The sequence below is a fragment of the Sapajus apella genome, unplaced genomic scaffold (genome assembly GCF_009761245.1).
Source record: "Sapajus apella isolate SASKATOON/1434 unplaced genomic scaffold, GSC_monkey_1.0 scaffold13, whole genome shotgun sequence".
NCBI lineage: Eukaryota > Metazoa > Chordata > Mammalia > Primates > Cebidae > Sapajus > Sapajus apella.
The window spans coordinates 27,574,576-27,588,626 of NW_022436953.1; the positions used below are offsets into that span (position 1 = coordinate 27,574,576).

The 14,051-nt window shown below is 50.1% G+C and overlaps 1 protein-coding gene and 1 long non-coding RNA gene across 2 annotated transcripts; both read right to left on the reverse strand.

The window, feature by feature from the left end:
- Positions 1–2,551: 2,551 nt before the first annotated feature.
- Positions 2,552–4,269, reverse strand: LOC116554090. Its single transcript, XR_004270043.1, has 2 exons — positions 4,114–4,269; positions 2,552–4,050 (listed from the first exon to the last, which is right to left on the reverse strand). It is a non-coding gene; the product is annotated as an uncharacterized LOC116554090 (long non-coding RNA).
- Positions 4,270–4,280: 11 nt separating this feature from the next.
- On the reverse strand, positions 4,281–7,505 carry NKX1-2 (NK1 homeobox 2). The gene is made up of 2 exons (XM_032281939.1): positions 7,213–7,505; positions 4,281–5,632 (listed from the first exon to the last, which is right to left on the reverse strand). Exons 1-2 carry the CDS (start codon positions 7,424–7,426, stop codon positions 4,917–4,919), a joined length of 930 nt encoding a protein of 309 aa, XP_032137830.1. The 5' UTR covers positions 7,427–7,505; the 3' UTR covers positions 4,281–4,916.
- Positions 7,506–14,051: the final 6,546 nt, after the last annotated feature.

Below are 14,051 nucleotides of genomic sequence, written 5' to 3' on the forward strand. Positions count from 1 at the left end.
TAATTTTTTTTTTTTTTTTTTTTTGTATTTTTAGTTGAGTTGAGTTTTCACCATGTTAGGCTGGTCTCGAACTCCTGACCTCATGATCCACCCACCTTGGCCTCCTGAAGTGCTAGGATTACAGGCATGAGCCACCACGCCTAGGCTGGTTTTAATTTTTAAAAAAAGAAAAAGAAAAAGAAAATCACAAGTATTCACCAATATATGAAGAAAACTGCAACCCTCACACATTGCTGGTGGAAAGGTAAAATGGTACAACCACTGTGGAAAATGATTTGGCTGGTCCTCTACAAGCTAACACAGAATTATCATGTGATCCGACATTTCCAGTCCTAGGTATATGCCCCAAATAATTGAACATAGGTGTTCAAATAAAAACTTTACAGAAATAGTCATAGCAACACTATTCTCAACAACTAAAACATGGAAACAATACAAATGTCCACCAACCAATGAATGAATAAACAAAATGTGCTCTGTCGGTACAATGAAGTATTAGTCATAAAAAGGAATGACACCCTGATAGGTGCTACGACATGAACGAACCTGGAAAACATTATGCTCAGTAAAAGAAGCCAGATATGAAAGGACATGTATTCTATAATTCCTTTTCTATGAAATATCCAAAATAAAGTTAATCCATTACAAATCAAGGGCAGGGCCATGCACAGTGACGCGTGCCTGTAATCCCAGCACTTTGGAAGACCGAAGTGGGGGAATTTCTTGAGCCCAGGAGTTAAGGACCAGCCTGGGCAACATAGTGAGACCTTGTCTCTACAAATAATATTAATAAATAGCCAGAGTATTAGCGCATGCCTGTAGACCCAGCTACTTAGCAGGCTGAGATGGAAGGATCATTTAAGCCCAGGAGACTGAGGCTGCAGTGAGCCATGATAGGGCTTCTACAATCACCCTGGGAGACACAGTCTCAAAAATAAATAAACAGATGTAAAAACAAAAATATTCTTTGGTTTTTTATTTAAGTATTAATTCTTTTTTTTTTTTTTTTTTTCCCTGAGACAGTCTCACTCTCTTGCCCAGGCTGGAGTACAGCTATGTAATCCAAAAAGGAGAACTTCAAAGAACCAGGTGCAGTCATGTGCACCTGTAGTCCCAATTACTTGGGAGGCTGAGGTGGGATGCTTACTTCAGTCCAGGAGTTCAAGACCTCCGTGCACTATGGTTGTGCCCCTGCACTCCAGCCTGGTCAACACAGTGAGATCTCATCTCTCAAAAAAAAAAAAAAAAAAAAATAGGTGGGGAGTGATGGCTTACGCCTGTAATCCCAACACTTTGGGAGGCCAAGGGTGGATCACCTGAGGTCGGGAGTTCGAGGCCAGCCTTACCAACATGGAGAAACCCCGTCTCTACTAAAAATACAAATTAGCCGGGCGTGGTGGCGCATGCCTGTAATCCCAGCTTCTCAGGAGGCTGAGGCAGGAGAATTGCTTGAACCCAGGAGGCGGAGGTTATCTTGATCTCGGCTCACTCCAACCTCTGCCTCCTAGGTTCGATTCTCCTGCCACAGCCTCCTGAGTAGCTGGGGCTACAGGCACACGTCACCACGTCTGGCTACTTTTTTTTTTATTAGTAGAGATGGGTTTTCACCATATAGTCAGGATGGCCTCGATTTCCTGACTTTGTGATCGCTCGTCTCATCTTCCTAAAACGCTGGGATTACAGGCGTGAGCCACAGCGTCCAGTCAAAAAATTAGCCAGGTGTGGTGGTGGGTCCCTGTAGTGTGTGGGCTGAAGTGGGAGAATTGCTTGAGCCTGGGAGGTTCAGACCAGCCTGGGTAACCAGACCCTGTTTCTACAAAAAATAAAAAAGCCAAGCATGGTAACATGTGCCTGGGGTCCCTGCTACTCAGGAGGCTGAGCTGGGAGGATCACTTGAGCCTGGGAAGTTGAGGCTACAGTGAGCCATGATTGTGCCACTGGACTCCAGCCTGGGCAATAGAGCAAGACCCTGTGTCAAAGGGAAAAACAAAGTTATTTCTATAAAGATAAGCACACTGAATTAGTTTCTGCCCATAAATTGGATTGGGGTTCTCTCAAGGTAAGAAATGCTCTCCAGTCACTCCTATAAATACAGCTCCTTGGCTATGTGGTTTCGAAAACGGTAATATTTAACATCAGAAATCTGTGACCAGCAGATGCCCCAAGTCTGAAAAGTTACCTACCAGGCTGTTTTGGGGTATTAAGAACTTGTAAGGTTAAGGCTAAGAAGTTAATGTCCTAAAAATCTGGTAAGTTGGTGTTGATGTAACTCAAATACTGTGAAGATGCTTTGTTTTGCTAAGAAAATGGCTCGAAATATGTCTGTGTATACCGCCTGCAAATGCAGCTGCTTTGGGTATATCTATGAGTCTGAAATGGCAGAAGAAAGGAGTGTTAGTGTAGAAATATTCCCTATTTGGGAGTTTATGCAAAACTAAAGGAAGCATATTCCATAGCTAGTGAGGAGAAGGGAGAGATACATGTATACATCCTCTGATAATTATAAAATTATTTTAAAGCTTTGTTAATAGAGAACAAGGATAATCAAACAAATAAAAATGAATTTATTACAAAAAGAATTTATTAGACAAACACATGGGTAGATTGAGTCTATGGATTTGGTTGGAAAGCAACTGGACCTTTTAAAGCAGCAGACATCCAAAATCACATGCTTCAAGCATTACTCTGCAACGATCTGGAAGGGTCAGGAATTACGGCACCCTGCTAGGCCAGGAACAGATCAGCCTCCCACCTCCCTCCCATTTCCCTCTCTTCTACTGAAGTCTATGATTCTGGTACCTGAGAAGACTGGAATGAATGCTTCCCACTTATTACAGAAATTCAGCTTCTTTATTACAGAGGAATTGTCACATTTGAATTGCCTGTTTAATATGGAATTTTGCTTTTGAGAAACCAACAAATAGTTATTAAAGGAGTGTTTACCAAAGCATAAGGTGAGTAATATCTAGTATAGTAACTGCATTTTTAATCTCATCTGGCACCAACTGTCTTTTCGAAAGTTACAATGTGTCATTTGGAGGACATTCATCTTTAGAAGGAAAAGAGCCTAATTAGTGGATATTAAGTAATTAAATAATATATACTATCAAATCCTATGAGAGTCACATGAACATGAGGTCTTCATTTAATTTAGGAGAAAATGGGAATATTTTCTATCATTCCTGATAAAAGAACTAGATATTTCAAGATTATAGTAATGGAATGGGTCATAACACCAAACAGTGTGCTTTACTTTGAAGCCATTGATCATTAAACTTAATTGCTAATAGCACAGGCTACCAAGAAGTAGCAAGAAATTTGGTATCCACATAGATCTCAGCTGGCCTCAAGTAATCAAAAGTGACAATGAAACACACATGACAAACTGCGGATGTCTGGGTTTCCGCGATGTGGGCTACAAGATTATATTACGTAGAAAACTAAAGGAAGCATATTCCAAGCAAAACTGGCAAGGGAATTTCACAGAACTAATTTTTTAAGGGATGTCATAAAAGCAGCAGTTAAAATGCATGTCCACGTATTAAGTTCCTGGAGGTGAATCCATTACGAACAGGACAGCGTTTCACAGCCAAGTATTGCTTTCACTGGCCCTTACAGTCTCAGCTTGTTCACCTCCTTGTTCACCACGGAGAGTCTGTTTGTTAACAAGAATTGTTTTCAAGTCAGAATCCTAGATGAAGATCTAAAAATGTTGAGTTTGTGCTTTTAAAAAACAGTCCAACTGTCCACATGTAGTAGCAGTGTGTGCTGCTGGTGGAGCTAGCTCTCCCTGGCTCAGTATTGGAAGCCCTGGAAACCCTATGACAGGCAGATGAGCCAGGACTGAAGTTTTAAAGTATCAACTTCTGCAAATCAAAGTAGGCAGCCTCATGCATAGACCTCGTGATATTAGTTGAGCCATCGCTGCTTTCAGTATCATTTCTATGCCTTTAGGGCCACTGTGTGGTTTGGTCCAAGCTGTTCTCAAAGCTTGCAGTGCAACAGACCTGTCTATTTCAGCAGGTTAGTCTAGCTACAAAGTGGAGTCACCTTTCCTACCAGAAACTTCTGGCCTACTCAGAAAACCAAGGTACCCCCTCTCTCAGGAACAACCTGGGGAGGTTATTTGGAACAAGTATTGCGCTCCAGACCGAATCTTGAGTAAAGATCTAGAGATATGGAGTTGTATGGTTTTTTGTTTGTTTGTTTGTTTGTTTTAAAGAGACGGGGTTTCACCATGATGGTCAGGCTGGTTTTTGAACTCCTGACCTCAAGCAATCCACCCGCCTCGGCCTCCCAAAGTGCTGGGATTACAGGCGTGAGCCACCATGCCCGGCCAAGTTGTATGCATTTTAAAAATAGTCTGTTTCAGAGCGGCCCATGTGTGCTCCAGGACCAAGCTCTCCCCAGCCTTGTTCAGGATTTGGAAGAAGTCTCTGGGTATGGGCTGAACTACCACACATGAGGAAGGGAAGCCACCAGCTGTGAACAGAGACTGCTCCTCACCCTCGGGTGAGGCAGCACCGTTGAAGCTTCCATCCTAGCTGCCAGCAGCTGGCGGCCAAGGCGTCGCTGCTCCCGGTGTTTCCCTCCCGTAATCTTTGTTAGTTAGCCCCGAACTGAACCTCCATCCAGACCTTCAAAACATAGCCCCTGAACTGAATTAAACCTGACCCAAAGTGAACAGCAAGGTCCAGAAACGGCAAGGTTTGAGGTCAGTCTCGGTCCCCGAGTCTTCGGGGGCGGATCCCTGACCCCTTGGTTGCCCGCCAGCATCGCGGGTGCACGCGGCGGGCAGGGGTGTGGCGTCTCCGGCTGCTGACAGGGAAGGAGCGTGCTGACACCTGCGCACTGGCACCTAGGTGGAGGAGCCGAGGGCACACGACGATGCCAATGATGGGCCGGAGGCTCCGGATTCATAGGTGCGGGGCGTAGAAGGGGGTCAGGTAGGAAGGCCCGAGGAACTGCGCGAAAGGGCTCCCGGGGGTGGCGGCCGTCAGCGGGAAGGAGGCGGCGGCCGGGAAGAGGACGTTGGCCGTGGAGTAGGAGGGAAAAGTCTGGAAGGGCAGAGTCCCAGTGCCGGGAGGGCCGGGACTGCCCCCTGCGCCGCCACCGCCGCCCCCCGCTGCAGCCCCTGGCTGGGGCGCACTACCCCCCATCTGCGCCGCGCCGTCGGCGCCCGGGTTCTGCTTCTTCCACTTGGTCCTGCGATTCTGGAACCAGATTTTGACCTGCGTCTCGGTGAGGCTGAGCGACAGCGCGAGGTTCAGGCGCTCGCATACGGACAGGTAGCGCGTGGCCCGGAACTTGTTCTCTAAGGCCACCAGCTGCTCGTAGGTGAAGGCTGTGCGCGCGCGCCGCGGCTTGGCGCAGTTGGACTCCACGCGCCGGCGCCGGGGCCGCGGGGAACCGGGGGAACCCGGAGACCCGGCAGGGCGGCCCCCGCCTTCCTCGCAGGGCTCCCCAGACGCCAACGCCGCCGCCGGGGCGTCAGGTGAGCGCGCCAGGCCCGGCAGCAGGCGCGCAGCCCGCTCGCGCCGCCGCGGCCTCCCCGGATCCTCCGCATCCTCCTCCTCTTCCGCCTCGGAACCCTCCAGGGGGGACGCCCGGCCGGCGCCTCGGCCAGCAGCATCTAGGGGAGAAGGGGGCGGTGAACAGAAGCCTCTTGGGGTCCTCAAACCTCCTCCCCGTCCTCCCCAGAGCAAGCGGCTGTCCCCTCAAGCCAACTCCCGGTGCCGTTGCTGTTCCCACGTCTCGCTTCCCTCAGGCCCGACTGCACATCCTCGCCAGCAGTTTTAGGGGAATCATGTCTTCTTGCCCTTTACAAATCTGCCATCAAGTACGGGTCCAAGAAATGTTTGCTGAATGAATGAATTGACACCCCGCATTAAAAATAATAGTGACCTTATTGAGTAACCATATTGGGGGTTAGGATCATTGTATTAAGACATCTAGATATCAAACGCCTTTAGGGCTGTGCCTCCCCAGACCCTAGAAGCCTATTTTGGTCTAGGGCTCCTAGCAATTAAAAAAGAAGTTATTAAGCTCTCTGCCCTCCCCCGCCCCCGCTTTAAAGTGAAATTCCCCCTTTCCCATCTTCTCTCTCCCGCCGTGTTAATAGAGTTTCAGATTTGTGCGGGGCCGGATCGATAGATGTCATCTATTAAAGGTAAGTTTTAATCGAACAATATTAGGATCAGACAGGGAAAGGGGTTTGAAGTCGGTACCTGCAAGCTGCGGGCAGGAGATATGCAGGCACCAGTAATAGAATATCGATCACGAGGGTGGGGGAAGGGAGCGCGGCCCCTCGGAGAGAAGATCCGAACAATTACCAGGCGGCCGGCCGGGGCCTAAGTGCCGCCGCCAGAGGCGCCTGGGGCCCCAGGAAATCATCGCCAAACTTGGGGAGGGGAACTGGGGGCTGCGCGGCATCCAGCCTCCCGGGAGACCTGAGCCTCTGCCCCTCCAGGGAGCCGCCTTTCCCGGTCTTATCCCAAGCCCCACCCAGCAGGACTCCTGCTGTCTTTCGTCCTTCCTTCCAGCCACAAACTTTCCTGACCCCTCCATCAGGTGTCCGCCAGCTTAGGGAGTAAGTCAAAGGGTTTTGAGGAAAAAGTACCAAAAGCTTCCCAACACCCCATCAGAGCCCCGCCCCCAGCCCGGGTCAACAGTTGGGTCTGGGGAGCCTGAGCGCGTGGGGCAGCCCAGCCTCGCAGGCGTCTCCGGGTGGTTTGAAGTAGGCGCCTGACCTCGCTACTCACCAGGACCCCTGGCGCAAGCCTTAGCCTCAGCTCCCCCATCCATAAAATGGGGGTGATGTGAATGATGCTGTCCATTTCTCAGGTTCCGAAATTTTCATCACCTTTATCCCAACCCTTAGCCCAGGTCCTAGCACGTGGCAAGCGAATTAAATGCCCGATAAATGAGTAAGCCTGGCAAGGTAGGCGCCGGGTCAGTGAAGTTTCCGCCGCGAGCGTCAGAGCTGTGGTGCGGGTAAGCTTGGCGGGTGAGCAGGGATGCGGCAAATCCCTGCCCCGGAATTCGGGGAGCCTCCTCTCTGCATCTCTCCAATTCCGAGGCGGAGGCTACACTTCGCACCCAGTCCCGTGCGCCTTGTCTCTTTGAGGGAGACGCAGTTAAGGGCCACTCACCAGGCCCGGCTGTTCCCCAAACACTCCGCAGTGTTGGGGCGGGGGCCGCCTTGCACCTTACCAGGGGTCTCCAACTGTCCGTCAGGGTCCTCGGAGCTGGCATCCTTCCCCGCTTCGACCTCCGCCAAACTTTTCCTGGCTTCCCGGGGAGCCGGGCGCACGGGCGGGAGCGCGGTGCGGGTGAATTTCTGCGGGTCCAGGATGTCCAGGACCGAGAAGGAGATCTTGTGGTGGGAGGGAGCCGCCTTGGCCCCGCCGTCCTGCCATGCCAGCATGCCCGTCGCCTGCGGGCCGGCGGTCGGCGGCGCGGGGTCTGGGATGGCGCTTGCCTTCGGCTGTGGCTCGGCCGCAGGTCTCCAGCCGGGAGCCGGGTTCGCGCGGCCAAGTGAAGCTGGGGAGGAGGGTGGGAAGGCGGGGCGAGGAGGGAGCAGCGGGGCGCTGCGCTCCGATTGGCACCGGCGCAGCCGGGGCCAGCCTCAGGACTACCCGGCGCCGTGCGGAGGCAGCTCGCCTGGGCTCTAGGAAGCCTCCGCGCGCCCGGTGCGCGCGCCCGCGGGGACAGCGCAGTCGGCTCTGCGCACCTCCGCCCAACCCTCTGGGACTCTCGGAGGATGCCAGGGAGGCTTCCATCCTGGGGATCCCTCCCCCCGACACACACACCTCTGTTACTGGAGTTTGTGCCCTTTTTCCAGCGCACTCCATTGACTTGGGGATGCAATTGAGGCCAGGACTGATTACTTTGATGAATCCAGGAAATGCTCAGCGCATCTCCTGCCCTGCCAGTGAATGGCAGTAATAGCTTCAGACCCGGTTATCACGGATTTAAAAGCCCTCACGTTCTCTCAGTTTAGGGTTCACAAAACCCTGAAGCTTGCACGATCTCATTCCCTGAGCATCCCTGTGAGATGGGCGTCACCTGGCACAGACCAGTGTCCCCGTTTTAAAGATGAGGAAATCGAGGTTCAAAGGTAAGAAGAGATTTGCCCGGGGTCACTGTGAGTTGGTGACAGAGTCTGGGTTTGGACCTGGGTCTTCTGGACCAGGGCTTTTTCGATACACCCTGCTCTCTAGAAAACGGAGGGAGAAAATCCCGGACTGTCAGTCTTTTGCTTCCACCCCAAAGCCAAGCCAGGCCAGAGGCCAGCAAGCGGTCTGTAGAGGTGAGGAGCCCCCACTAGGACGCCTGCAGCTTTGGAAACCTTGGTGGCTTCAGGTACAGAGCCAAGGGAGATGGCTGAGGGTGTCTGCCCTGGTTTGCTATGACCGGGAGCACAGCCCTCAATGCACAAACTTCAGGCCTTCTTCAGAGACACAAATTCGATCATGTGCAACAGAAATTGGATCTGAGAATTAGGTTGCATCTCTGACCCCCATTCCTCCCCAGCCCCAGAAACAGAAGATTCAAAAATGCCTGTCTGGTTTGAATTTAAAGTCAGAGAAGAGAAACAGTTGAAATGCCCCTCATCTGCCCTACCCCTGGGAAGGTGATCACCAGTGGCTGGAGAAGCTTCCACTGGCCACACCCTTCCTAAATTTCTTCTTTTGTCTCTCCGAGAGCACACAGCAGTCTGTGAGCGCTAAGCATTTTGTTTCAGGCAAATTCTGAGGCTTCTCCTAGTGTTTGGCCCAGAACCACCTCTGACTCTGCGGTTCCTTTCTTCTCTGCCCCATGGGGTTTCCAAACAATGATGTGGCAATTAATATTGTCTGAGCAGGTAAGCAGTAGGAAGAGGAGGGGAAACCATCTCATTAAAGTGCTGGGGGCTGCTAATCCCATCTGTTATTGAAGAGGCATTCTTAGAGGCCAGCTCCTTGTAGCTTTTCTCATTCAAACCTTGCTGCCCCTCCCAGAGGTGGTCACTGTATTCCCTGCAGACTTTAAAGCCCTGCCGAAATTCAAGCTAGCTTCAGTCCTAAAGTGAAGATGGATTGTGCTTTTAAAGCTCAGGAAAGGAAGTGCCCTTCCCAAGCCCACCTCCTACCTCCCACCAAAGTGAATGCACACCATGTGAAAACCCCAAAGAAAAGATGGCCCTGAAACTGAAACTGGTGCCCGGGATCCTGGACTGCAAATCCCAGAGCCTTCCTGCATACCGAGAGGGTACTTTGTTTTCTGTTTTGACAATGCTTTCCCACCCAGTTCTTGGTTTTTTTTTCCATCTTCCTTTCTGTTTCTCCCCCTTTTCCCTTTTGATCCCAGCCGCCCCTTCTACCTTTTCCCACCATGTTTACTTTTTCTTTCTTTCTTTCTTTCTTTCTTTCTTTCTGTTTTTCTTTCTTTCTTTCTTTTTTTTTTGAGACAGAGTCTCCCTCTGTCATACAGGCTGGAGTGCAGTGGCGCGATCTCGGCTCACTGCAACCTCTACCTCCTAGGTTCAAGCAATTCTCCTGCCTCAGCCTCCTGAGTAGCTGGGATTACAGGTACATGGCACTTTGCCCAGCTAATTTTTGTATTATTAGTAGAGACAGGTTTTTATCATGTTGGCCAGGCTGGTCTCAAACTCGTGATCTCAAGTGATCCGCCCACCTCGGGCTCGCCAAGTGCTGAGATTACAGGTGTGAGCCATCGTGCCCGCCCATGTTTACATTTTTAAATGCTTAGGTTCTTCAGGGTAGCTAGGAATAGATTTCCTTAAGTTAGCCCCAGATGAAAGTATGTGGCTTCCCACTGTCCCTCTTATTCATTCTCCTGTAAGAAACCTTAAGACTCCATTTTCACAGGATGGTGGGCATTCCAGGGAGCACCCTAAACCCCAAACCAGAGGGACAAGGGAGGCCCAGACAGCCAAGAGTAACCCAAACCTGAATCATTTCCATTGCACTCCACAGATTACCTCAAAAATTTTTGTCTAAATGATATGAATCATCTTTCCCTTCAGGTTCACAGATGTTAAATATAGGGAAGGAGCCGAAAAAGGAAGAAGCAACAAATTGGAGAGAAAGCCAAGAACGTGTGGAGGCCACATTCCTTAAACCTGCGAATCTTACAAACTCCTTCTTTTAGTGGTTTTCTATTTTGCTTGCCTCTTATTTTTCAGGTTGTGTGTGTGTGTGTGTGTGTGTGTGTGTGTGTGTGTGTGTGTGTGAGACAGAGTCTTGTTCTGTTGCCCAGGCTGGAGCGCAGTGGCACGATCATCACTGCAGCCTTCACCTTCTGGGTTTAAGCGATTCTTATGCCTCAGCCTCCCGAGTAGCTGGGATTACAGGCATGTGCCACCATGCTGGGCTGATGTTTTGTTTTGTATTAGACAGAGTCCCACTCTGTCACCGAGGATGGAGTGCAGTGGCACGATCTTGGCTCACTGCAACCTCCGCCTCCTGGGTTTAGGTGGTTCTCCTGCCTCAGCATCCAGAGTAGCTGGGATTATAGGCACGTGCCACCACCCTGGCTAACTTTTTTATTTTTAGTAGAGCTGGAGTTTCACCATGTTGGTCAGGCTGGTCTCGAACTCCTGACCTTATGTGATCCACCCGCCTCAGCCTCCCAAACTGCTGGGACTACAGGTGTGAGCCACCGTGCCTAGCCTAATTTTTTTTTATTATATGGAGTTTCCCTCTGTCACTCAGGTGGAGTGGAGTGTCGTAATCTCAGCTCACTGCAACCTCTGCCTCCTGGGTTCAAGTGATTGTACTGCCTCAGCTTCCTGAGTAGCTGGGACTACAGGCATGCACCACTGCACCCAGCTAATTTTTGTATTTTTAGTAGAGACAGGGTTTCACCATGTTGGCCAGACTATGCTCGAACTACTGACCTCATGATCCACCCACCTCGGCTTCCCAAAGTGCTGGGATTACAAAGTGCTGGGCGTTAGCCATCATGCCTGGCCAGATATTTCTGATCTGTGTGTTCAGTGTGGCATGAGGTAATGTGAATGCTCATGCCTAGTACTTGGCTGCAGGTAATAGATGACACACAAGAAACTCCACTGGGTCTCCCATCAACAGTGGGGGGATAGAAATGCCCTCTCTTACTCATCCAGCTTAAAGAGAAACCTGCTACCCAAAGAACAGGATACATTCTTCAATGTGGGGGACAGTGGAGGAGGAAGTCCTAGGTAATTTTTTTCTGGCCACCTGTTTTGTAAAAGACCAGGAGGCAATGAGCATCCCTTTCAGTAACACTTGGCCATGTGTTTGGCTCACTACCAACCTCACATGTGTATTTATACCCACGGTATTCCTGTATAATATATCCAGATCCAGCAAGCCACCTTCCCGCTGTGCATGGAGCTGATTTGTTTTTTTCGGCCTGGGCATTAAAATTCTGCCTGAGTGCTGTCTTTAAATTGCTTTGATGCTAGGTGGGCTCCAACCCTGACCTGTCCTGATGGCAAGTGATGCCTGTAACAAGCTCAGGATCAATATTCATAGCGGGTGTCCTGGGCTGATAACACTATCCGAGACAATGTTCACTATCAGTGCAGACAGCTGAGATATTGCGCCATTAGGGATGTTGTGTTAAATAACCTGATCCATTTCTGGGGCTATTTAATGAATTTCACAGTTTAGATAGTATCTTTAAGGAGAAGGCAAAGGCTATTCCGGAGGCACTGATGCAAATCAATGGTGCCAAGCTTCCCAAGGTATTCCACAAACAAAGGTGCCTATAATTCCAGCACAGTCTTGAGGAGCGGCTGCGTGCCATGAGTAATGTTAACAATGGAAAGAATTGGCAGTTTATGCAGAGGGAGGGAGGGCGGCTAATATTATGAGCCGTGTTAAAGCATCTCAGATAAAATCTTATGTTCCTGAAATAAAATACAGCTGGAATTCTCTAGGTAAAACGCTGCATTTTGAGCCAGCCCCCAGGGTAGGATATATATGCCAAAGAGACAGCTTCATAAGACACAGCTTGATGACAAAGAGGGATACCTCGACTGCCAGACAGCCTGTGGGCAACTCCTTTTCCCAGTACCCAGCCACCTTCCCCAAGATGTGCTGCTTCAACTCAAATCTGTCTGTAAGATGGGAGAGGGCAGGCACTGGATTTTAGAAGGCAACTGCAGATAGCAGAAGCCGTGGTTTGTTTACTGGACTCTGTGTCCCTTGGTGTTGGAGAGGTCATCTATGATTAAAGGCTAGCATTTCCCATTTCCCACCAGAGCTTTGAACTCTGGCTGCCAAGCACAGGAAGTATTAAAAAAAAAAAAAAAAAAAAAAAAAAAAACCACCTTGTAGACTTGCTTGTGAGAGCTGAGTTCAAAGTAGAGCCTTCCCACCTGACCCCAAACCAAAGTTTAAAAAAGCCAGGCCAGGCACAGTGGCTTATGCCTATAATCCTGGCACTTTGGGAGGCCAAGGCAGGCAGATCACCTGATGTCAGGAGTTTGAGACCAGCCTGACCAACCTGGAGAAATCCTGTGTCTACTAAAAATACAAAATTAGCCTGTCGTGGTGCCACATGCCTGTAGTCCCAGCTACTGGGGAGGCTAAGGCAAGAGAATTGCTTGAACCTGGAAGGTGCAGGTTGCAGTGAGCCGAGATCGCAGCATTGCACTTCAGCCTGGACAACAAGAGTGAAACTCAAAAACAAAAAAAACAAGTGCAGAGCAGAGAAGCCACAAGAGACAGGCAGACTGGCAGGTTCCAGCCGCTGCTGCCATTGCTGCCTTCTTCCTGATGCTGGTTGTTCCATTCTGGGATCCCTGGGAGCTTGACTGCATCCCTACCACACAGTTTCTTCCTGGGGGCTTCTCTGACTTACACCACGCAGGCTGGAGCACTCCTTCTCATGTTGTTTCTGGGGCACACTGCCATCATAGCTCTTGATGGACGTCTCTGGCTTTGCCTGATCTGAGGATCCACTCCCCCTTTTCTGGTCTCTGCAGTTGATTTTGCTGAGATCCCCCCGGGCCCCCACCCTTGTATGTGGTAGGGAGGGGACTGCCAATCAGGCCCCCCAACCTTCTTCTGGCCAAGAGGCGAGTGTGAGCTGCAGGACCAGCATCCTACTGGACTCTGCCCGGAAGTATCTGAAGCAGAGCGATGCTGCTTCATTGCGGCAGTGGTGCCCAAACGAAATACTCTGGCATTTCCCACTCTGGCTGCTGACGGTTCCAGCTCTTGCCCAGGTCTGGTTGTTAGCGTTTCCTTTGATTTTGTCAATTGCCTACACTCTTCCCAACCTTCTAGTCCCCTTTGCATTTTGGAATTCAGTTAGCCAGGGTTAAAGCACCCTGCCAGGCACAGCCTTTATCACACTGCCTGGCATACAGACTCTGCTCCTCGGATTGTCTTAACTTCAGGGAGCACGGAGAGCATGTGCCCCTGTGCTCATCAGCACCCTGGTGTTCAGTAGGTTGAAAAGTTGGAAGCAATAATTGGTGGCCCAATAATATAAACCCAAAGTGCCACAGTTTCACTAGGATGGACTGGAAACCCGTTCCTTAAGAGACCATATAGACTGAAGACAAAAATCGGATCAAGATATGTTTAGGTATGGATGTGACTTCATAAGGGTCTGACTCCCATGTTGAGCATCTGTGGAACAAGCTTATGCTTTATTATTATTATTTTTTGAGATGGAGTCTCTCCCCAGGCTGGAGTGCAGTGGCACGATCTTGGCTCACTGCAACCTCCAGCTCTCGGGTTCAAGTGATTCTCCTGCCTCAGCCTCCCAAGTAGCTGGGACAATAGGCTTGCACCACCATGCCTGGCTAATTTTTGTATTTTTTTTTTTTTTTGAGATGGAGTTTCGCTCGTTACCCAGGCTGGAGTGCAATGGCACGATCTCGGCTCACCGCAACCTCTGCCTCCCGGGTTCAGGCAATTCTCCTGCCTCGGCCTCCTGAGTAGCTGGGATTACAGGCACGCGCTACCATGCCCAGCTAATTTTTTGTATTTTTAGTAGAGACGGGGTTTCACCATGTTGACCAGGATGGTCTCGATCTCTTGACCTCA

Excerpts from the sequence above, each read along its gene's own strand:
- NKX1-2 (XM_032281939.1), bottom strand. The coding sequence starts at position 7,426 with ATGCTGGCATGGCAGGACGGCGGGGCCAAGGCGGCTCCCTCCCACCAC. Across the intron at positions 5,633-7,212 it reads CGGACAGTTGGAGACCCCTG|ATGCTGCTGGCCGAGGCGCC; the intron begins GTAAGGTGCAAG and ends CTTCTCCCCTAG.